The sequence below is a fragment of the Odocoileus virginianus genome, chromosome 19 (genome assembly GCF_023699985.2).
Source record: "Odocoileus virginianus isolate 20LAN1187 ecotype Illinois chromosome 19, Ovbor_1.2, whole genome shotgun sequence".
Classification (NCBI taxonomy): Eukaryota; Metazoa; Chordata; class Mammalia; order Artiodactyla; family Cervidae; genus Odocoileus; species Odocoileus virginianus.
The window spans coordinates 33,343,230-33,368,302 of record NC_069692.1 but is presented as its reverse complement, the minus strand read 5'-3'; the positions used below and the strand labels follow the sequence as shown (position 1 = coordinate 33,368,302).

The window sequence follows — 25,073 nt, the reverse complement described above, 5'->3', positions numbered from 1 at the left end:
AGAACGTAAGCCAGGGTACATTCCTCAAGACATGTACAGCTGTATAAATCAGACACAGATACACACAAAAGCTGAACACCACAAAATCGAGTGTTAAGATTATAATGTAGGCTATAGAGACGAGATAAAAAATAGGATTGGGAAAGTGTCACTGAAGTAGGATCCGAGCTGAGCATTCAGGCAAGAAAGATGGAAGGCAGAAACTACAAGGACGGAAATGTGCTAGTTCAGCAGTTCTCAAAGTGGATCTGAAGACAACCTCCATCTCTGGAGCGTCCTTAAGCTCAACGGTATTTTCGTAATAAGCCCAAGATGTTATTTGGTTTTTTAACTTTCATTCATTCTCAATTATACAAAGTCATTTTCCAGCAGCTACATGCCATGTGATATCAGAACAGATTGGATGCATAAGTAGCTATCAGAATCCAGCTGTTTCTATTAAGCCAGACATTCAAGAGAGTAGTAAAAATGTAAAACAATGCCACTGATTAGGTTTGTGTTTTTCTGGAAACAGTTCTCTGCCCTAAAAATATATTTGTGTTAACATGTCATAGAATTACTGCTATTTTTCAGTAAAATTAAAAAACATCCTAATTTTTTTAGTTTTAATTTCTAATATGAGAAACACTGACAAGAGTCTAAAGAGCTACTGGGAACAAAAGTTGAGATTCACTGAGCAGAGAGGCTGAACTAGATGTTTCAGATGTAAAACGAGCCCAGGCATCATGTAACTTAAAAACACGTTTACCGTACAGGCACAGGCTTTCCTCTCAGTAGTTACTTTTACTTAAAATATAAAAAGGCTCCTTTTAAGTCATTCTTATCCCTTCACTTAAACACAATATATATGGTTTCATAGTTTTTTTGAGTTCCCATATACAGACATCTTTACATTTCCACAATCTTCATGATTATCATCGGAGAGGGCAATGGCGACCCACTCCAGTACTCTTGCCTGGAGAATATCATGGACAGAGAAGCCTGGTGGGCTACAGTACATGGGGTCGCTAGGAGTCAGACATGATTGAGGGACTTCACTCTCACTTTTCACTCTCATGCATTGGAGAAGAAAATGGCAACCCACTCCAGTGTTGTTGCCTGGAGAATCCCAGGGACGGGGGAGACTGGTGGGCTGCCGTCTATGGGGTCGCACAGAGTCGGACACGACTGACACGACTTAGCAGCAGCATGATTATCATTTAAAACAGCTGTATAATCATATCCAGCATTCTTACAAACCTCAATAGCAACTTCCATATTTGATCTGTAAAGTATTTTATAATAATATTACTATTCCCAAAAACTTACTTCTAGAATGCCAAGGGATCTTATTTTAAATCAAACTTGCCCAAAAGCTACTGAAACTTGGAACACTGAGATAATAACATTTTAGCCTAGAACTTCTGGAAACCCTGAATTCAGAACTATGTCTCTCCCTGACTTTAAAGGTTCTACACACTCTCAAACTCCTTCCAGAACCTGTTTCCCCTATTTCAAGTGCTACCCTGGCTCCATAAACACAGCTAAAGCTTACATTAGCGCTTCCTTCTCACCACCTGAAATGTCTTCTCTCTACCTGCCCAAGGTTTATCCTTTAAGGACCAACTTGGAAGCCAGCTCACCCACTCATGCGTGATTCCTACTGAGTTCAAATGAACACTGTATTCCTCTTTGAATTTCTGAAGGACTCTATGTGAACATCACTCAAAATATAAATTCTATTTGAATTACATCATCATTTTTAAAAATTTCACACCTTAAACCTTAAGAAAAGTCTTGGCAACCTCTCCTCTCATGGGAAAGATGGATAAAGTGCTGAGGAAAATGAGGCTCAGACAAGAGTTTCCTGGTGGTCCACTGGTTAAGACTCCACATGCCCAATGCAGGGGGCCTGGGTTTGATCCTTGGTCAGGGAACTAGACTTCACATGCTGCAACTAAAGATCCCACATGTCGCAAGTAAGACCTGGAGCAGCCAACTAAATAAATAAATTTAATATTTTTAAAAAAGAAAAGAAATAAAAGAACATGAGACTCAGATAAACAATAATCTGCACCAGGTCACAGAGCTAGTGATTGAAAAGAGTCAGAGTTGAATGCCAAACCCCCCCATGGTTTTTCTCCCATACCATTCCACACTCCCTACCTTACAATATCCTTTGTGATAATAAGTACACAAGAAATCTGTAAAATTCAATGGAATCAGACTGTCTTTATTCTTAACCTCAAGGAAGCTCTAACATAAAAAATCCAGAGGAAATAATTTCCACAACTGTATTTTTGGCACCCATGCCATCCTGTCCGTATATTTCTTCTTATGGCCAACAAAAGTAATGTGCAGCTTTCAGGAGACAGCCATCAAGACCAACATCTGCTCTCTAAGTATTAAATACCTACAACCACCATACTTTCCAATCAGTGGGTGATAAAATTAATCGTCTCTTCTGCTGCCCAAGCACCTGAGTTTACCTCCTCCAGCTCCTCCTCCAGCGTTTTCACCATTACTGTCTCAGAGCAACAGCTAACAAAAATCATCCTCAAAAAAACCCAAGAAAATCATTCTCTACTGGGCTACAGAAAACACAGCTGAAAACTATACTTTTATATAATTTTTCAGTTTCTGAGGCCACCTACTAAGCAGTTCAATTCCTGCTCCAAAGGCATTTCAAAATTATCATGGCCATTTACCCCCATTCGCCTTGTTATACCAAATCCTGAGATCTGTACTTGAGGCCTCCTACTCTCCCTCACTCATCACACCTAGCCCACCACTCTCCACCAGAACCCCTCATCTCTTACCTGCCCTACCCCAATAACCTCCTTACGGATCTCCCCACCTCCACTCCTCTTCCACAACAGTCTATTCTCCATTTGGCAGAGTGATCTTTATTTTTAAAAAGACGGAATGACTACTACATTTCTGCTTAAAACGCTTTAATAGTTTCCACGACTTTTCCAATAAAATAAAAATTCTTTACTATGGAATTCCCTACGTTATCCTTCATGACCTGACAACCGTATCTTAATGTCATCACATTCTGCTCTCTCCCAGCAAACCAGACTCCAGCCATGTAAACCTTTCTTGATCACTGTGACCATGAGACCACCTGTCACTGCAATCTGTTCCTTTCCTTTGTTGCACTTATCAGAAGTTACGTGTGAGTTATGTTGTCTCTCTCTGTATGCCCTACACTCCATGAAGACAAGTTAAAACTGTTTTTACCACTTCATACCAAATAAAGTATTAAGTGGTAGGCACTTAACATTTTTGATTGAAGAAACTGCTTCTCTATATATTCTTAACATATATTAACATGTGTTACATATTGTTTATATGTTAGATAAGAAAGTACAATATTAATACATCACTTCCACAATAAAGAATTTGGCTGCTCTTTGTCCCAAGTTCCTGAGAAGACCTCTCTAAATCCTTGGATTTCCAGAGTGACTGGAGAATCTATTTTACTTAGGGTGGGCCCCTCACACCACTCTTGATAGTTTATGTTAACAAAGTATCTTTTTTATTCATGTGGGACTCTAGAGGGTGTACACCAATGAGATGACTCAGGACGGGGGCCAGCCATACCAGAAAGAGCAAATGAGTGATTAGAGGGTTGGGATACTGGAGGCTCACTTAAATCATGTGGCCAGTGATTCAATCAACCACGCCTATACAATGAAACCCTACTAAAAACTCCAGATGCCAAAGCTCCAGTGAGCTTCTCTGGTTAACAATACCTGGTACTGACACATCACTGGGCTGGGAAGGCGATGCATCCTGACCCCACAGGAAGAAGATACAAAAACTTCATGTCTGGTACCCTCCCACATCTCAGCTTATGTCTTTTCTTTTGGTGGGTCCTGATTTGTGTCTTTTTTTGCTGCTGCTGCTGCTACATTGAAACTGTAATTATAAGCATAGCACTTTCCTAAGTTCTGGGTCATTTCAATCAATGACTGAACTAAGAGGGTAGTGGGCACCCTGATGGCCGGTTGGTCAGAAATGCAGGGGGCCTGAGAACACCTGAGAATGGTGTCTGATGTGAGGGCAATCTTTTGGGAACTGAGCCCTTAATCTGCCAGGTTAGCCTAACTCCAGGTAGTGAATGTCAGGATGGCATTATAATGATAACAAATAACAGACATCACTTCATAAATATGTGTCGAGGTTTATGCAAGTATTTTTATACACATTACTTCCTAATCTTTAGAGAATATGTCTAAGCATTACAACAATCCCACTTGACAGAATTATCATACAAATACGAAGTTGAAGTCACACAGACAATTAAATTATTTAGGTGGAACCGAAATTCAAATTCAGCACCATATGACTCCAAAGCCCACAATCCAGTAACTATCCTCTCCACCTACTCATTATTAGTTATGTAAGTACAACTCAAGATAACATCACAAAATTGCTACCTAAGAATTCATAGCACTCATACTGAGAGGTCACACTAAAATTCAAAGTACTCTTTATAAATGTATTATTTCTTTGTAAGAATTATAAAGCATTATACTTTAATACAAATTTCTTTAGCAACTGCTGCCAACTTACTTGTTTGTGTTTTAGAAACATGTTTCTGGAGATAATCAACTATCTGAGCCAAAACCTTCTTATTACAATGTGTTGATAATTTTTCATCACACTCATAACACCTAAAAAAAATAAATTTAAGCAAATATTATGAAAACATGTTCAGTAGTTTTGCACATCAAGTAATAAAGTTAGTACTTATCCGCTTTTGTCTTTAAATTAAGGGGTAAGGGAAATACATACAGTGAGGCAAGAGAAATGAGATACATCTACAGACGTAACCGGGGACAGTTCATACAGAGCCCTTAGTGTTCAAATTAAGAGTCTGGGTCACCTATCCTAAGCATAATGGAGCGCCATGAGAGGTTTTCAAGCAAGGGTTGCCATGATCCAATTTACATTTTAAAAATATCACTCTGTCTAATGTCAGACTGGATGGCATTAGGAATAGAGGGAGATCCGGTTAGATGCAGTGGCTCGAGAGAGAAATGAACAGATTTATACACTTTCAGGTACAGGCAGGAACGAACTGGACATGAAAAGAAAGGGAAAAGGGAGAGCTGATGTGGGCATGTCAAGTGACTCTCAAATAGGAGCAATTCTGCCCCGCCCACACTCCCAGGGACATCTGGCAAAGCTGGGAGACAGTTTCGGCTATCACAACTGGCAAAGCTACTCTTGGTACCCAGTGGTTAGAGGCCAGGGCTAACTCTGTCCCCTCATGAGATAGGCCCCTTCACAAAGAAGAATTATCAACCCAAATGACAAGAGGACTAAAATTGAGAGATCCTTAAGTTTTTACAAACTGTATATGCTCAGGCTTTCCCCTGCAGAGAACACCAAACCAGCTGACTATTGAAGAATTTACACTTTCCTCCTCTGGAAATTATAATTTAACAAAATCAACTAGCAAGAATTTTTCTTTAATGTATGGAGAAAATGTTAAAGAAAACTAGAGGTATGACTAAATTTCTTTCTTACTTAAATTTTATATTCATGGATAATGTTAATTTTCTTATTTTATAGACCGTGTTCAGGCTTAAAAGCACAAGCTGATATAATAGCTTTAGATATCTTACCTTATAAAACTCAGATATTTTTTATAGTGGACACACGTACTAACCAAATCTAACTTACCATATGATCCATGTGCTCAGATTAATTATAATACAGTGAAGCTCTGCTCTCCAACTCTTGAAATGCTTCAATGAATGCTGGCCTTCTGAGTTTTGGCCACATCCCTGAAGATAAATAGAGAACTATTTGTATGACTTCCATGCAAGTTCATTCCAAATTAATCAAAACCTAAATTATCCTTAAATGGCAACCCACTCCAGTATTCTCGCCTGGGAACTCCCACAAACAAAGGAGCGTGGCAGGCTACAGTTCGTGGGGTCACGAACAATTGGACAGGACTGAGCATGCAGCAGCATGCAGCACACCCTTGATATGTTAGCTGTAACTATAGTTAAAGTAAACTGGTCTTTGTAAATGAGAATGCTAACTGATAAAGAACTAGTGAACCCCACAGGAATTAAAAGATTTAAAAAAAAACAAATGGCTGAAATTTGGGGGGAGGGTTGTTTTAAACTTTTTTAAAAAGTTTCAGAAAGCAATTTAGATTCTCATTAAACTCAACGTCTTGCGGAGAGGCTAATTTACTTCTTGCCACACAGTAAAAACAGGCATGAGCCAAGTTAATTTCCAGACCATTTCTCTGATGCACAGTGGGACACCCAGCATCCTCACAGACCAGCAGTGCCCCTCCCCTGTACAGACCTCACCCAACGCCACTGAAAACTACTGAGGCTCAGACCAACCACAGCAGCCCCCGTCACCAGCTAAGTAAAGAAACGAGATTCAATTTCTGTCAACGTGCCATGAGGGGCAGTCTAATGTATGTTCCTGGAAAAGTTTTATGTATGGGAAGGGATGTACTTTTTGCCCTCCTTCTGACCTTTGGGGATTGCTGTATGATAAATAATGCATGAAACATCTTTGACCATTCTGAAACCATGGAATAGGATAGCATAGCAGAAAAATGGAAGACATCTGTTTTTAAAGTTCTTTCCACTGAAGTAACTACCTCAGGAGTGACCCTACTTCTGGCTTTCTATATGAGATAATAAAGATAACTCTTACTGAAAAATATACATATATGCTTTTAATTTTATTTAAAAATTCCCTTGTTAATGGTATCAGTTGCTTCTAAGGTCTTAAGAGAAGTTCCTCTGCAAAAAAAGAAAAATCACTTCTCGTAGAGAAGAAAATGAATCCCAAAAGATTTTTTAAAAAGGCTTGGATCCATTTCCTAAGTAAATACAAATAGGTAAAGGAGGGTCCACACATGAGAACTACTGCAAGTAGGTTGGATTCCCTTTCAAAATACTTATAAATCATGCAAAATAACTTTCTGAACACAATGTACATTTTACTTTACCTTAAAACATTTCTAAGCTTGGCCTTGGAGAGTTCTATCTAAACACAGAATAAATTTATCTTAAATTCTAAGCACTACCAACAGTCCAATTCAGAGCGAGCATTTAAGGAAAATATTTAAGACAAACTCTCACAGAAAAGAGACTTTTCTCACCTGAAAACCACACTTGAGGCACAACCAGATGTCAGGAGGAAGTCCTGGCTGTCCATCACAGGATCTTCTTTCTTTTAAACATTCCAAGCAAACTGACCTCAGGTTCTCAGCTACTGCTTTTTTCACATGATGCACACTGACAGCGTGACTTATGTGCTCGCAAGTGAGACCTACTGAAAAAGGCAAAACAAAATTTGAACATCAGCAAGCAAAAGTCAACAATGTTAAAATACGATTAACTAAAAAGCACAAAGGTTCAAAAGACAAAATAACTTAAGAGGGTACATACTGTATGATTCCATTTATAAAACATCTGTGAAATAACATAATTATAGAGTTGGAGAACAGATTAGTGGTTGCCAGGGGCTTTCGATGGAGAGCAGTGGCATGTCTTTAAGTAAGCAGCACTCAGAGTGGCCAGAGTGTAGTCAAGTACCTTGACGGTGTTGGTTATAGAAAGTTATACATGTTATTAAGCCACACACACACACACACACACACACACACATGCATGTACAACTGGGGAAACCTGAACTAGCTTTAAGGACTGCACCCATTTCAGTTTCCTGGTTTTGATGCTGTGTGATAGAAATACAAGATATTAATTCAGAAGAGATTGGATGAAGGGTGAATAGGGGCCTCCATGCATATGTTTCGTACCTTCCTGTGAATCTAAATTAGTTCAAAAATTAAAGTTTAATAAATAAATTAAGAAGATTATTTACTGAGCAGCTACTATGCCTCAAGCACTTTGAACATATTTTCTTTCCCCTAAAACACACAAGTAAAAACTTTTCCCATGGGCTAGCTCTGCTGTGATACTATTTTTACCACTGCTAAGAGAAAGAAAAGAGAGGAACAAACAATGGCATAATTCGCAGGAACAAGAATTATCTGAATAATTCTTAATGAATATTCCCAAATAACAAATATATTTTGCATGGCCCTTAACTATCCTTTATAACAGATTCCAAGTATGTGCACTGTGTGGAGACAAAAGGCCAAAATGAGCAAATATGTTCTTAATTCTTCAAATAACCATATTCGTTTCCCAAGGGCTCAGTACACTTCCATTTCTCCTAAACCTGAACACTTCAATTTCTCCACCTCAAATGTCCCAAATACCAAACCTACAGCTATCTGCCAAAATCAAACAACAACGGCAGAGACTGAATACCTTGAAAAGGGAAAAAGGAGTATGTACATTTCAACGTTCTCTACTTTCCTTTCTGAACATAAAGCATTCCTTTTTATCTACTGGTTAATGAGACTAAATATTACTTCCATTTCATCCTGAAGACAAAAAAATGTGACAAATTAAAATAAATAATTTCAACAAAAATAAAATGTAAATCTGATAAAAGATTAAAACTTCTGATTTTACACCAAGAGCAAATTATAAGAATAGGCATAAAAGAAGTAATTCTGAAGTCCTTTGGTTGAACAGCAAGGATGCATGCCATTGAAAAAAGGTCTGTTTAGAGAAAGACTGATAAAAATGACTACGTAAGACCTAGAAATGGTTTACCAAAAGTCATCACTTTGTTTTTGAGTTTTTATATTTTAAAATTCTAAGGTAAAAAATCATTCCACACACCTTTTGTATCATCTCTAGCATAAGATGTGGCCAAGGTACAACTTAACCAGTCTCTGACTCTACAATTCAGACTTACAAAACTGAAATTATTAATGAATTCAGAGATTAGTGAATGCAAGATAAAAAGGTTCCAGGTTCCTAAATTAAACTTACTAGCTTTTAAATATCTCAACTGCATATACTTTTTATAAGTATAAACAAATTTAAAAGTCTGAGATTTTCCTATAAGTCTTTAAACAGTATTTACTATCTTCTGTGAGAAGGAGAAATGTGAAAAATATCCTTCTACATTAATAAGTAAACTTCCTCAGTTTCTTGCAATTTGTTTAATCATATAATTGTCAAATTTTCATTTGACAAACAGGTCGTCTAGAGATTCCTGAATAAAAATATAACAATGTATTAAAAACAAATAGTTGTTTCACATTCACAAATCAAAAGCAATAATCAAAATCTTCACATTTAAAAAATATTAATAACAATTTTACAAGGAGGGCTTCCAGCATGCGAATGGGGACATAAAATCAACACTTCCCCTTTCTCCTCCCCAAAACTATCCAAGGGCCAAAATAACAGAAAACAAAAATACAAAGCTCATTCTCAGAGCAACCAGGAGATAGCTGAAGCCCAAAGTCACAAATTAAACGGGAAGACCCCACCAGTGGAGATCAAACAGGAGTGCGCACAGAAGGAAGTGGAGAGAACCCCGCAGCGGTGGATTCAGAGAACCACGCGTGCTTTGCGCATACGGAACAAAACCTACATCTCTGTGCTGCAACATCAGCGGCAGGAGCGCCCCTCTGTCCAATTTTGTTTTCAGAAGAAATGAAAGAAGGGGATTTCTCATTCACTAAGTGAAAATAAAAAAGCAAGCCATAATGGCAGAGAACAGCCTTGTTCCTACAGCAGCTGGAAGGAAGAGAGAACTTGGACTCTGAAAGAGCCCAGGACCGAATAATCCAGGTAGTTGGAAAGAAATAAAGGCTAACTGGGCTCCAACTCAACAGTGAGGTCTCAGCAGTGCTCTGGCCCTTCTTCTTACACAAATATTCTAAAACGAGCTGGCCCAAGAAAAGCAACTCTACGTGAAAGGATGGGTAATCAAAGAAAATCAAAGCCCCGAATTCTGTGCTAAGATAATAAGAAAAAGGAAGGCAGGAAAAGCAAAAATGGCAGAGCAATCACTGCTGTGAGAGGAAAACACAAAAAAAGAAGCGAACACTTGAGGCTCAAGTGGCAGCACAAAGGGAAGTGACCAGCAGAGTTCAGGAAAAATAAATAAAACGAAGGTAAAGCCAGAAAGAGACACTGCTGAACACATTAAAAAAAAAAAAAAAAATGAAAACAGCAGACAAAAAGAAAAGGAAAACAGGAGTTTTAGAGGCTCTAAGAAAAAATGGTAACTATGGCAGACAGGCAAAAGAGAGTTATAAGAATAATCAAACCCTTGAAGAACACCATATTAACAGAAGAAATATTTAGAGACATAATTCAGACTTCCCTCAATACAGCAATCTGTCCTGAAATACTGTCCAAGTTAAAAACACTCCAAATGGAAATAACAGATTAAAAACTTCTTTTATAAGTGGAGAACTGAACTGGTAAAGCCAGTAAGGAAAATCCTCAGAGGCTAAAACCCAAGGCATGAGGCCAAAGAGAAAGACAAACCAGGAAGCCCCCCAAGGTCATCAGCCAACCTCACTGGCTTGAGGGCTTGGTTCTAACAGTCATGAGAAACACACAAGAGAAGATGCCAGTTCTAAGCTACTTTATAAAATAAACAAAATCTCAGCAAAAATGCCAACAGGGTATTTTGGAAATAGACAAGCTGATTTTGAAGTAATGCAGAAAATGGTTAAAATAAAAAGCAAAGGATTTATTCATTAAAGCACGTGTGATTTGTCCCCTGCAACACTGTTCAGGATGCGAGACATCATAATTTACCAGCAACGTCATCTGACGAGTCTTCATCGTGAGGTATAGGAGGCCTTTTACTTCTCTTTGCTTTCTCAGGGGAAGCTTTGGATGGCTCTTTCACCCGCATCTGTTATTTACTGAAAAGATTGGGAGTTGGGAAATACACATTAATCCTCAAAATTAAAAGCTGCATGTATTTTACTTACTGCATATTAGAATGGAAGTGACTTCAAGTTTAATGAGCCTCGTAAATTAACAGAGAAGAGGGGACCATCAGCTGAAACTAAAGAAATCTTTATTATACCAGCATACAAATGCCACATTACATCTGACTTTAACCAACAGTTCCCTACATGTATGATGTCCAGGTGAATTAAAAAAAAATAAACTTTATGCCGCTTCTGACTCCTGTGCTCGCCTCACCCTTTCTCTTGTTTCACCAGCTAGGAAACAGTGGGAGCTGGAAAAGCCACAAGCCAGGGATGGATGCCAAGTGCCACACACAGTAAGTACAGCCACCCTTTCTGAGCTGTACGTTCAATCCAGTGGACTACAGAGAGAGAAATCCATTTCCAACTTTTTAAGCTCTTGCCTTTTTTGTTTTTTTCCCATTTTTTAATTATGAAAATTTTAAAACTTTCACGTAAGTTGAAACAACAGTATAATGAACACCATAGCATCCACATCTGGAACATTTTGCCACATCTGTTTTATCTCAATATCAATGTGCATACAGACATAACTACACATGTATGTGAGTACATCTGTTTCTGCTGAACTATTTAGAAGTTGCAGACAACATATATTTCTTAAGGAGATTCTCCTATACAGTCACATCATTATCATTTCTAAGAAAATTAAGAGTAATTCCCTAATATACTATCTTATCATATTCTAATTTCTTCAGCTAACCTAAAACGTCTGCTTTTTTGAATAAGGATTCAATTGGTTATGTCAGTATCTTATAATCGACAGCTGTTCTTCCCACAAGAAATGGAGAATAGTGTTTCACCTCCCTAAGACCCTGGCTTTTTTAAGAGATCAGGACAGTGCATATTAGTCACACTGAAGAGCCTCTCAAAGTGTGGATTTTGATTCAAGTCTAGCACAGGACCGGAGAGTCTGCTGGTCTAAAAAGCTCCCAACAGTAAGCCACTGCTGGGGTCCATAGACTACACTTTCAACAGCAAAGTTGTATAATATCACACAGAATTTATTTTTTTGTTCATGCTGTTATTTACCTCTAAATATATTTTTAAGAAGTCTCTTATATTTCATAAAAATTCAAATTCTAAAGGTTTTAGATAGAAGTTAGTGCATTTTTAAAAAACCACTGTATCCCTGGTAGCTCAGCTGGAAAAGAATCTGTCTGCAATGCAAGAGACCCCAGTTCGATTCCTGGGTCAGGAAGTTCCCCTGGAGAAGGGAGAGGCTACACACTCCAGTATTCATGGGTTTCCCTGGTGGCTCAGATGGTAAAGAATCTACCTGCAACTTAAGAGACCCAAGTTCAATCCCTGGGTGGGGAAGATCTCCTGGGGAAGGAAATGGCAACCCACTCCAGCATTTTTGCCTGGAGAATCCCACAGACAGAGGAGTCTGAGAGACTACTGTCCTTGGCATCGCAGAGTCAGGCATGACTGTGCAACTAACATGAGCACACACAGGTAAACTCTCGATAAAGAGGAGCATTAATGCATAGCCAATCCTGGAAGAAGAACCAAAAGAATCAGATACTTAACTTAAACTCTGTAAAAGACCTATGCCTCTTCTCAAAAACACTGACTCAAATGTGGCAATGTAGTCAATTTCCAGTGGTTTTTCTGACACATGCAATATGTCTAAACATAGAGTCATTTTGTACAGTAACCTACTACTTAGCAGTCACTCATCTGTATAGCTTTCTTTTTCAATTCCCCTTCGAGTAGAAAGAGACAAAATTAAAGTCTAATTATTACCAAAAAATTCCAATTATTAGAGCTTCACATATTGCATATCATCAATAATGTGTCTGGGGAGTTCTCAGATCACTCTCACATGTGGAGATTTACTGCAAGGACTCACAAGACCCAGCATATAGCTGTACTCATGGCTAACGTTTATTGCAGCAATGTAGTGTGAACACACAGTCTATCATAATGAAAAAGACACAGGTGAAGTCTAGAGCAATCCAAATGCAGGCTTCTTACCATTCTGTCCCTCCCAGGAGCGGTCAAACACCCTACATCCTTCCCCCGCTAAGTAATGTCTATGCAATGTTTCTGCTCACAGAAGCCCATTACACACTCACAGGTGCAGGATTTTTATGGGGGCTAGTAACTTCTGGATAAACCATGTCCTACAGAATAAACCATATTGTCCCCAGGCAAGCCAAGCAAGGGCTAACCGTGCAAGCAGACCTTTTTAAGGACAGCAGTCTCAGGCCTGCTACGTTAAGTCTTTTCAGCACAAATAAATTATGGCCATTTTTCTCAGGTGGTTTCCTAATAAAACTTTCCAGCTTCCAACTTCTGCATTACCCTAATATCTGTCCATAATGTAGCATGTGCAACTAAACTGTTTATGTTTTTTCTTAAGGCCATGCATGTAGAAGCCCATATTCTCAAGAAAGAAAAAAAAAAATTATTTTCCTACTCTTGGGCCATTACTTTCTGCGAGGGTGCAAGGGGAGGGAGGAAAGGGACAAAAATTCTCCTTTCAGAGGTTCAAAAGGATACCAGGCTCAAAAAGATGACCAGAACTTACTTTTTCGTGCACCACACTCGGTTCTAAGCACTTCAGTGATTTTAACCCACTTCATTCTCCCAACCACCAACCACTTTATGAGATAGGTTACTATTATTTCCCCCATTTTACACTTAAAGAAAGACACCAGGAGTTAGGTGACTTGCAGAAGCCAGGAGCCAGTAAGTGGTGGATGGCGATCTGGACCCAGGCAGTCCATCTCCAGGGTTCCTAATACTACACGACGCTGCCAGACGCTTTCTCTGGTCTCTAACAAAAACATCCCAAATTCCCGAAGAGAAAATGCGCCGCGAGGCTGAACGCGGAAGGGCGGCCGGAAGGTCGCTAGGTCGCCGCGCCCCTAGGTCAAGGTGAGGCGGCCCCTCTCCCGTCCCGCCTCCCCGGCTCCTCCCGCTGCCGCCCCGACACCCAGCCGGCTCCGCCACTCTCACATGGCCCTCGGCCACCACCTGGGCACCCCAAGGACCGAGAAAGGGGCGGGGGGAGGGTTCTCTCCCAAGCCCGTCAAGCCACAAGGGGCGAGGGTTACGTAAACGAAGATGGAAAAACTGAGGCGACCCAGCACCGAACCCCCAACTCACCCTGCCAGGCCGAGCGGCCGCGTCTACAACCCAGGAGACTGCACCTGCGCCTGCGCAGCCGCCCCCTCCCGCCGGCAGGGGCGGGGCCTCGTGTGCCCGCCCCCACGTCCGGACGAGTTGGGACCGCCCCTCGCGTGGCGGCTTACCCGGAGCTGGGAGTGGACCCCGCGCTCTGCGGGCTGCTGTAGCACCTGCTTCCCCTGCTTATGCAGGAGTAAGTAGACCCCAGCTAATCTTAGGGTAACGGAAATAGATTCCTAATTGGATCCCGATAGGGCTTGGAGTTTGCCCACCTCCCGTGTTCTCGGAGTCGGGTTTAAGTCCCACTTGTTGCTGCCCAGACACCCTGCCCAGACTGCCTCCGACTTCCCTCCTTCACACTCTTCCGTGCTGTTAAGTCGCATCTGATATCATACGTTTTCTTGCTTTTTTCATTATTGTTGCCTTACCTGCCGTTCTCTCTTTATTTGAAAATTTCCTGACCTATACCTAAACCTCTTTGAAGCTCGATTATTCAGTGTTTTGCACTTTGCATATGTCTAATAAAAGTAGTTGGTTGAAAACTATTTTGTTTGAATGATATACCAAACATCCACTCTAGTTATGGGTAAATGCTAAGAGACGCTGAGGTGGCTCAGTGGTAAAGAATCTGCCTGCTCAGTAAAAGAGATACTGGTTCTATCCCTGATCAAAGAAGATTCCACGTGCCACAGAGCAACTAAGCACCTTGGCCACAACTATTGAACCTGTGCTATTGAACCGGGAGCAGCTTGAACCAGAAGCCCATGTGCCCTAGAGCCCCTGCTCGGCAGCAAGAGACGACAATGAGAAACCCACTAACCGCATCTAAAGAGTAGTCCTGGCTCGCTTCAACTAGAGAAAAGCCCACAGCAACAAACTCAGCACAGCCAAAATTAAAAATAAAGTGCACTATAATCAAAGGGGTTTTTTAAATATATCATATACTGGAATCCAATTTACCAGGAAAAAAAGGAGGGGACTGAATCAGAATATGGAATTTTAAGTTCTCGCTCATAAAAAGAAACTTAGGAATTATGCAAATCATGATTCAATACCTAAATTTTTCTTGAAAATGACAAATTTCCAAAGTTATCTTGATTTCCAGCAGATGTACCCAAATCTCCAGAGATTGCAATCTCCATTTCAAAATTACATGAGTTAAGGGAAATTGTCTAACACTTTTTGTTTCTGATGTTCTTCAAATTATTTATCTTTTCAGTTAAAGTAAAATTTACTATTTGATGGATGCTCCAAAGGAAGGAAATTATTTTTAAATAATACCTAGTAAGTATATTTTCATTGCTGTTGTCAAGACATTATGACAAAACATCAAACAGAAATATAAATGTGCTTAAGGTCAGCTGTGTATACATTTCAAATAATGTTAAATATCTTAATTTTACCATCATTGTTCTGTCTGGAAATGTATGGAGTACTTTGCTAAGTTATAGGCTATACATATATTAAGCTTTTATCAAGTGTTTTAAAAAGTACATTCTTTATTATAAAAGTAATACATGAGAGTTTGGTATAAAGTTCCTCATCTTTTCCACCTTTCCAGATTCCCATTCTCTTCCTCAGAGGTAACATTTCCTCTCCTCTATTTGCTGTTTTTTGTGTATAGTTTCAGGAATTGTCTCTGCACATGATATGCATTTGTACTACATTTTTAGATGATTACCATTTGTTAAAAGAGATCATGGTCAGGTTAGATTACGGTCTACCTTCTATTCTACAACTTGATTTTTCTTTTTCACTTGATTATATATTTTGGATTTATCACCATACTAACCTCATTCTTTTTACTGGTTGTTTAAAAGTCCAGTGAATGGATGTATCATTTTTTTCCCTATCAGCCCCCTGTTGGTGTACATTTATCTTTGACTCCTTGTGCAGGTATTTTCAATAAATGATTATCAGTGAAAATGCTGCGTCAAAACAAGTTTTGATAGAAACTCTTGAAAAAATGTTGCATGAAAGGGAATAGATTTCCTAATTCTTCAGTGAATTGTCTAAAATGTGGGGGCTTGATGGATTTAGAAAGAAAGGGGAAAAGTGCTAAGTCTCTTAAAAAATCCCCTAGTTTCCAGTTGTCTTTCACCTGCATTGTGGCAAAAAATAGAATGAGTTGTTTGAGAATGAATGATTCATATCAACTCAGCACTAGTAGACCTTTCCCAGAAAAGTTACATGATTTCTCTCCCTTGCATCCCACTTTAAGCCTTACTTCCTTCCTTCACACTAACTCTGAGGAAGAACTTGGGACATTTATTCAAGGAGCAATGATCGGTACTTCTGTTTGACAAAATCTTTTTGCTCTACGCCTCTTAAGTAAATTGTTTGGCACTGTGCTGGTTACAGAAGGACAAATTCATCTCTTCAGGAAAAAAAAGCCTACAGAAAAATATTTCTCAAATAAGTAGTCATGAACACTTGAAAAAGAATTGTTTAGTAATATATGTTCTTGCAGAAGTATAAATTAGGTTAAATGTGACTCACTGAAGTCAAGTACATTGTTTTCATATTTGTGTCCATTCCACTTGTGGTTTATGATGGGGATGCTACAGAGAGTACTTGAATCTACAGTATTTAATGACATCTTAGTTCAAAGTCAATCCACAAGGTAGATTACACAGATACTACAGTTAAACTCTGAATGACTTGGAAAAAACATAATTGTAAGTTATGTCATTGGTATAGAAATCCTAAGTGGTTTTATTATTAAAATATTTAAAACTGAATAATTTAAAAGTACACCCTTCATGAAATTATTCATTGGACTCATACTTCAATAATGCCAGTTGGAAACTTATTTTTAAAATTTTCACTGTGAATCAATTTGCAGTTAATATGGCTTTCATTATCCTTGGGAAACAAAATTGAGAATAAATTAAAAATAAGGTAATAAATCAAGTTCAGTGTAAATTAAAAACAAGGTAATAAGAAACTTTATCCAACAAGCTTAATATGCTCTCCCCACAACTGCATACAATGTGTTCTAATTCCAAGAACCTATAAATATGTTCGCTTACACGGCAAAAGGATTTTGCACATATGACTAAGATTATCCCAGTGGTCTCACTGTAATCACAAAATTCCTTATGAAAGAGAAGCAAAAAGGTTAGAAGAAGAGAAGTGGATGTGACAACACAAGCAGAGATCAGTCACAGAGAGATCTGAAGATGACAAACTGCTGGCTTTGAAGATGGAGAAAGGGAAAAATAGCCAAGGAATTCAGGCAACCTTCAGTAGATGTAAAAGTTAAGTACAGAAATTCTCCCCTGTAGCGTTCAGAAGGACCACAGGCTTGCTGACAGCTTAATTTTCACCAAGTGACTTCTGACCTACAAAACCGTACATAATAAAATTGTGTTTAGTCAATAAATTTGTGATAATTGTTACATTAGCAATTGCAAACTCACACACTTGGTTCAGTTCAGTCGCTCAGTCGTGTCCTACTCTGCCATCCCAGGGACTGCAGCACACCAGGCTTCCCTGGCCATCACCAACTCCCAGAGCTTGTGCAAACTCATGTCCATCAAGTCGGTGATGCCATCCAACCATCCAACACATTCACGTTATCATCAAATACAGTCAACTATCATCATGAGTGAGGAAAAGATGAGATTATCTTAATACTGACATCAGTTGAATCAGCTATGAGAGTTAAGAGCGATTCTTAGCAAAGTGTCCATGTATTAAAGTTTGCTTTAATCCAATACATAAGAATACTGTTTTGAAGTAAATCGGAGGAATTTCTTACTTTATACCTTTAAATATTGACTTCTTTATATTTTCTTTTCACTTTTAAACGTTGCCTCTCCTTAAAAAAAATAATTAAAATTAAAAAAAAAAAAACAAGCCCATACCTCAGTTTCTTCCCAACCCTCAGTTTCTTTCCCATTAATATTTTAAGTTTTAAAGCACGGCACGTTTCTGTTCGCGATTACTCCTAGTGGCACTTCCGGGTTCGGCCAGCGCCTAGCTGGAGGGCGCTCGAGAACCCGGCACCACTTGCCGCGCGGCCGGAAGTGAAGGAGCAGGAGAACAAACAAGTTAGCAGCGATGGTGCTGCAGCGCTTGCTGCCCTGGAGTACTTTCCGGACGATCTTCGGGTCTGCGGAGGCTGCGCTCTGGGGTGAGCTCAGTGGTCCCCGGGAAAAGGAAGGACGCCTAACCGCGGGCCCCTGGGAAAGGATAGCGTTCGTGGCAGTGTTTGCTTCTTTAAGGCTTACAGTGCAAAGTCAGACCCAGTACACTTGGCCCCTGGGAATGTAACACCCACTTACAGCCCTTGTTCCTTCAGATTCCGGGCTCCCGGGGTCCGGGATTCCTCTCGGCAGACGCAGAGAGAGGGGTACACAAGACTTCAGGGGGCTCTGGTGTGAACAGTTAGAAAGGTATGGTGCTTGACTGAGCAATGAAGGTCAATTCGCGACTCAGGGAAATGAGTCGAGTGGCCAGTTCCTGCCCGGTAGAGTCGCAATGAGAAGCCCAGTCTTGCGAGTTTTGCTTGTGACCCGCTAGAGAGCAGCACTCACGGGTTGATGAAACCTAGTTAGCACGTTCGGCCTGTAATAGTAACACAGCTGGCCAAACAGAAGCCAGAGAAGCGAAAGCGGTTGGTGCAGGAGGTGGTCTAGAACTCGGATCAGCCCTCCTGTCCCTTCTCTCTTGCTTAATATGCTGCCTTTCCTTTGGCAACAACTTTTGTGGGTAAAGATAACAGGATCCAGCGTAACACTTCCCCGCCCGTTATTCCCTTGTAACTCTTGGTACAGCCTATGTAGTTGAAAATGTGTCCTCCATACAAATTCTGTTATCTGGTTTTACCTTTAGTCCGCAATCATTTACTGAGCTCCTAATCTGACAGACATCCTGCTGGGATACAGTTTACTTCACCAGTTGGGGGTGAAAGTGAAAGTCGCTCAGCCCTGTCTGACTCTTTGTGACCTGACCCCATGGGTCCATGGAATTCTCCAGGCCAGAATACTGGAGTAGGTAGCCTTTCCCTTCTCCAGGGGATCTTCCCAACGCAGGGATTGAACCTAGGTCTCTAGCACTGCAGGAAATTAAATAAACCATCACCATTCACAACCCAGTCGAGTGAGACTGCATTGGAAAGGATGGAGTTAGAGGTGTTAGAGAAAAGATGCCTGTTTCATTAAAAAAAAAAAAAAAACTTGTAATACATGATTATATTCATTAAGCAATAAAGCAAAAATTATATTAAAACAAACAATAAAGCACACCCCTTTGAATACTCTCCCCAGATATGAGTATGCATAAATAAATGTACGGGCTTCCCAGGTGGCTCAGCAGTAAAAAATCTGCCTGCCAAGCAAGAGATGAGGGTTAAATCCCTGGGTCTGGAAGATCCCCCAGAGAAGGAAATGTTAATCTGGGTATTCTTGCCTGGGAAATCCCATGGACAGAGAAGCCTGGTGGGCTACAGTCAGTGGGGTCACAAGAGTCAGACATGACTTAGCATCTAAACAACAAACAAATCTATGTGTGTGTGCGCACTCAGTTATGCCCAACTTTTCGTGACACCATGGACTGTAACTCACTAGGCTTCTCTGTCCATGGAATTTTCTACACAAGAATACTGGAGTGGGTGGCCATTTCCTTCTCCAGGGAACTTCCCAACCCAGGGATCATGTGTCTCTTCCATGTCCTGCATTGGCAGGCAGGTTCTTTACCAGCTGAGCCACTGGGGAATATTTAATATATAATGTGATCTTCTGTGCTTACTTTTCTGTAATTTTTTTTCTCACTTAGGTATTCAGAAGCTTAGGTATTCATGGCAGTACATAAAACTCTTTTAACCACTGCATATGTCCCATAACTATGAATTACCATAAAAGTAGTTCCTTATTGATGGATATTTTAGTTTCCAATTTCTTTGCTATTATTAAAAGTTCTTCAATAATTATCATTGTACACACTTCTTTGTGTATATGTACACCCTTCTTTGTGTATAAGTATTTTCCAGGAATAGATACCTAGAAGTGGAAGTGTTTGATCAAAGGGGACGTGATAAGTGACATTTAACACGATTGTAAAGGAGGTTTAAAGAGTGCCAGGTAGACGAGAAAGGTTCTCTTCAGAAGGAACAATGTGCATAAATCATGAAGGAAAGGTGAAAAGATACTGTGTACCATATAGATTATTTAAACCTCACAGCAACTCTAAGTTAAATAATATTATTTGATTTTACTCTCCCACAGAGTTTAAGTAATCTGCCTAGGGTCACAGAGCTAAGTGGGCAGGCCAGGATTTGAACCTAGATTTATCTGACTCTAAAACCCCTGTTCTTTCCACTATAAAAATGAGACTTTACATAAGAAGTCAAATCAAAAGATTGACATGGTGAGCTGACTTGAACAATGGGGAAAACTCCTTTGACTTACTCTTTCCAGATATTAATAACAGTATCATTTTGAAGATAGCTAATTTATTTTATTCTTTCCAGGTTTGAAGTCAATAAAAAGAAGCTGCCACAATTTTTGTACCACTATTTGTCAAGATGTCACTTACATGGAACTTAAAAACCTCCTGAAGTCCAAAAAAATTATGTTAATTGATGTTAGAGAGCCATGGGAAATTCATGAGTATGGAAAAATCCCCGGGTCCATCAATATACCATGTAAGTGATGTGTTTTAACCTGATTTGTTAGGAAAACATATATCCAGTAATTGACTGTATCTAAAATTTAATTGAAATTCTTAACATTTTCTTACAGTGGATGATGTAGGCGACGCTCTACAGATGAACCCAAAAGACTTCAAAGAGAAGTACAAAGAAATAAAGCCATCCAAATCTGACAATCTAGTGTTTTCTTGTTTAGCTGGAGTAAGAAGCAAGAAGGCTGTGGTCACAGCAATATCTCTGGGCTTTAACAGGTAGGTAGCTTAAGGATAAAAATGGGTTTAGGATATGTATTGCAGTGTTTTGTAGGTATATTTTTATTGGTCTACTGAAGAATTTCATACTTACTATATTAACGGAAGGATAAGTGCAGATTCTTACAGACTGACTGTACTTTTCATTCTACAGTCCTTTAAATATGCTTCAAGTGTAAATATTATGGTGAAAAGTCATTGCACTGCTAAATCTCTAAAGTCATCTTATCTTGAAAGTTCCTCTGAACCTTGTGCTGTAAGGCAGGAAAAATGGTTACAGCACTAATTATTTGATGTATGTTTTTAGTGCTCAACACTATGCTGGAGGATGGAAGGAATGGGCAACCTATGAACTTTCGGAGAAGAAACAAGGAAATTAAATTTTGGAATACAACCTGACCGTTTCCTTGTGTAAATGCAGCCCAGAATAGTGGAATAAGCAAAAGAATAAAAAGGTAGCCCTGGAACTACTGGTTAATGGGAAAGGGATTTTGTATTAGTCAATTATTTTTTGTTGAATCTTTTTCTCACCTATAAATTGGGAATATCACATCCCCCAGCCTACTTCCAAAGGCTAATGAGGATTAAGGTTAATATATGTGACTCACCATGGAAACATAAAGGTTTCTAAAATAAAGGGATTCTAAAAATTAATTTTTAAATATTTTAGTATTGTTCAATAGTATATTCCAAAAGACCTGGTTACTTGTATTACTTAACCATAATGTGTGGCCAGGTGTTCAGCATAGCTTCTATACTGTTCCTCAAAGAGGCTATGAGCTAGACCAGTAGATTACCCAACAGACTTAACCTTAAAATACCAAGAATCTGGGATGCAGAAAAGTAGGTGAAATATGAACAATGAAAATATATTAACAATATGCAAAGACTTATGCCACTGTGACCAACATGGTAGTGATACAAATTTGTAATTTAAAAAAGTAATATGATCTATAGGGATAGTAACAGTGGTTGCCTCTGTTGAGGATAAGAGATTAACTAGAAAAATGAGGAAAATTTCTGGGGTGACGGAAGAGCTCTATATCTTGATTGAGGTGTTGGTACACAGGTATAATCATTTACCAAAACTCACTGAAGTGAACATTTTAAAACCATACACTATCCATAATTATATCTCAATTAAAAATAATGAAAATATTATTAGAAGAAAGTTTAAATACAAATGACTCCCACTAGCATGAGTACATTGCTTTAGAATGTTAAGTCCTGTACTTGTTCATATACTGGTGAGTGGTAAAACAAATCTGTGCTCTCTTCTGTCTTCAGACCCATCTATTTTAGTCTCATTTATACAGTCACTCAGAATATGTAAGGCCTGGCAAGTAAACTCTAAGGACCTGGTTTTTGTCCTAAATGATTTATTAAGCTATTGGAAAATCTGGGGTAGAGATGTGATATTATCACCTTGAACTTCTATTTTTGACATATCAGTCTAGTTTCTAGCAGAGCAGACTCCCTACAAGAGCTAGAAAAGATGGAAAATACAGGTAATAGACACATACACAGATACACTTTTCAATGTTGGCTCATCCTCCTCAGCTTTCCTTCTCCCCAGATCGTGACTCTTCAAATCCTTGCTGCCTTTAAGCGAATTATATTTATATAAACAAATATTACTAGGGCATATATATTAAGAAACTGAGGAATTAAGAGCCACAAGTTCACACAGAAGAAAAGCTATAGAGAGTGAACTGCCATTGAAATACTGGACCCAGCAAGGAATAGGTAAATACACCAGGCTTCTAGTTAATACCCCTACTTCCAGAAGGCAAAACATAGTCAAATAGAAAGGAAATACTACAGAACACAAAATTATCTGTGTATACTTAATATATACTGAATATAAGTTTAACAACAATTATGCAATTAACCTGGGAGGATGATGGGAGTAAAAGTCCCAGGGTAGAATGAGTGTGGGGGCAGGGTGGTGGTGGGGTGGATGGGAGTTGGAATGGAGAATAGCAAGTATGTGAGAAAGTAAAATCTTCATCTTCAATAGTAGGAAGTTGCGATGATATTTACAACTGAAAAAAATTAAAAGAAATTAACTGGAGGGTAAGCAGAGGCGGCAGTAAAGTGTTTAAGAGCCTGGGCCTTGGAGTCCACTGCCCAGATTTTAATAAAAATCTAATCCAAGCCTGTCAGGAGAAATATCAATAACTTCAGATATGCAGATGATACCACCCTTCTGGCAGAAAGCAAAGAACTAAAGAGCCTCTTGATGAAAGTCAAAGAGGAGAATGAACAAGTTGGCTTAAAACTCAACATTCAGGAAACTAAGATCCTGGCATCCGGTCCCATTACTTCATGGCAAATAGATGGGAAAACAGTAAAAACAGTGACACACTTTTATTTTTTTGGGCTCCAAAATCACTGCAGATGGTGACTGCAGCCATGAAATTAAAAGATGCTTGCTCCTTGGAAGAAAAGTTATGACCAACCTAGACAGCATATCAATAAGCAGAGACATTACTTTGACAACAAAGGTCCATCTAGTCAAAGCTATTTCCAGTGGTCATGTATGGATGTGAGAGTTGTACCATAAAGAAAGCTGAGCACCGAAGAATTGATGCTTTTGAACTGTGGTGTTGGAGAAGACTCTTGAGAGTCCCTTGGACTGCAAGGAGATCCAACCAATCCATCCTAAAGGAAATCAGTCCTGAATATTCACTGGCAGGACTAATTGTGAAGCTGAAACTCCAGTACTTTGGCCACCTGATGTGAAGAGCTGACTCAGCGGAAAAGACCCTGATGCTGGGAAAGATTGAAGGAGAGAGAAGGGACGACAGAGGATGAGATAGCTGGATGGCATCACCAACTCAATGGACACGAGTTTGAGTAAACTCCGGGAGTGGCAATGAACAGGGAGGCCTGGCGTGCTGCAGTCCATGGGGTCACAAAGAGTTGGACATGACTGAGCAACTGAACTGAACTAAACTAAATCCAAGCTCTTGACTTGTGATTGGGTAAGTTACTTCACTTTCTGTCCCTGAGGACAAGAACATCTCTGAAATGACTGCCTGAGAATTAAATGACTTCATAAGGTAGAGAGCTTAGAATATACTCATTACATAGTAAATGTGTGCTCAATGTGATCAGCATGTTACTTGAAAACATGGAAGTAACACAACAGCAAAGAAATGACTAAAAGTTGCTCTGAGAGCAGGAATAAAAAGCAAAGAAAATGGAACTGGATCTGACATTTTCCTTATGTCTTATAGCAACACTGTCCAAAAGAATTATGATGCAAGCCATTATGTGATTTTTAATTTGCTTACATTTAAAAAGGTAAAAGAGGTGAAATTAATTTTAGTAATTTTTATTTACTCCTAGGTATCTAAAAAATCATTTAAAACATAGAATCATTATAAACAAATTTAGTATCTTACATTCTTTTGTACCAAGTATTAAAATTCAACATATATAGCACATTTCAATTCAGACTAGCCGCATTTTGAGTGTTCAGTAGCCACACGTGGCTAGCAGCTGTCTTATTAAATAATGCAGCCTGTGGAAATATTTAATTTTTTAAAAACAATACACATCCTCAATGGCTGCTAAATAAAGGAAGAGACAACCAGCCACTATATGCCTCCTGAGGGAAAATATCAATACTTTATACAGTAGCCTATAAAGGAAAAAGAAAAATTGAGCCTGAACCTGATCAATCTTTTGCATTCCATTACCAATATATAGAAATTCAGAGAAAAGAACATACTAAGTAGCATCTCAAAGATACAATCAGCAAAGTACATATGGTGGGAAATTCTTAGTGAACAAGCAAACCAAAATGGGGAACTTCTGAAATGAAATAAAGGAGGAATCCAAGAATTTTAAAAGATTTATCAATGAATTACACATGTGGTCTATATTTAAATCCTAAGTAGAATTATTTAATAATTTTTATGATATTGAAATAACTAAAAATATAAACACTAGACATTTATTACAAAACTATTTTGACAAATTCTTTTCCAGGTATTTTACTCTTAGGATTATATACTAAGATAATTATGGACAAAACATCTTGGATTTGCTTCAAAATAATATGCATATTGGAGGAAGTGGTGGGAGTTTAAAATGAAACTGGCCATGAGTTGACAGGTATTAAGGAGGCTCACTGTAACATTTTATCTACTCTTGTATGTTTTTT

The 25,073-nt window shown here is 39.0% G+C and overlaps 2 protein-coding genes across 9 annotated transcripts in view; one reads left to right on the top strand and one right to left on the bottom strand.

Moving 5' to 3' along the window:
• USP45 (ubiquitin specific peptidase 45) overlaps positions 1 to 14,045 on the bottom strand; it is a 54,083-nt gene extending 40,038 nt beyond the window's left edge. For 6 of the 8 annotated variants that reach the window (XM_020892340.2, XM_070450062.1, XM_020892343.2 and 3 more), the window contains exons 1-5: positions 13,973 to 14,045; positions 10,674 to 10,783; positions 7,133 to 7,305; positions 5,677 to 5,780; positions 4,561 to 4,661 (exon numbers count right to left, since the gene is read on the bottom strand). In XM_020892340.2, the coding sequence (XP_020747999.1) occupies positions 4,561 to 4,661; positions 5,677 to 5,780; positions 7,133 to 7,305; positions 10,674 to 10,773 (478 nt within the window). In that variant the 5' untranslated portion in view covers positions 10,774 to 10,783; positions 13,973 to 14,045. Of the gene's footprint in view, positions 1 to 4,560; positions 4,662 to 5,676; positions 5,781 to 7,132; positions 7,306 to 10,673; positions 10,784 to 13,391; positions 13,708 to 13,972 lie in introns of those variants that run through there. The other 2 variants (XM_020892341.2, XM_070450061.1) reach the window with 2 other exon arrangements.
• A 3,958-nt stretch (positions 14,046 to 18,003) lies between these two features.
• On the top strand, positions 18,004 to 21,384 carry LOC110136558 (thiosulfate sulfurtransferase like domain containing 3). The gene is made up of 4 exons (XM_020892358.2): positions 18,004 to 18,131; positions 20,469 to 20,642; positions 20,740 to 20,899; positions 21,207 to 21,384. Exons 1-4 carry the CDS (start codon positions 18,059 to 18,061, stop codon positions 21,277 to 21,279), a joined length of 480 nt encoding a protein of 159 aa, XP_020748017.2. The 5' UTR covers positions 18,004 to 18,058; the 3' UTR covers positions 21,280 to 21,384.
• Positions 21,385 to 25,073: the final 3,689 nt, after the last annotated feature.

Excerpts from the sequence above, each read along its gene's own strand:
- LOC110136558 (XM_020892358.2), top strand. The coding sequence starts at position 18,059 with ATGGTGCTGCAGCGCTTGCTGCCCTGGAGTACTTTCCGGACGATCTTC. Across the intron at positions 18,132-20,468 it reads TGCGGAGGCTGCGCTCTGGG|GTTTGAAGTCAATAAAAAGA; the intron begins GTGAGCTCAGTG and ends TATTCTTTCCAG. Across the intron at positions 20,643-20,739 it reads CGGGTCCATCAATATACCAT|TGGATGATGTAGGCGACGCT; the intron begins GTAAGTGATGTG and ends ATTTTCTTACAG.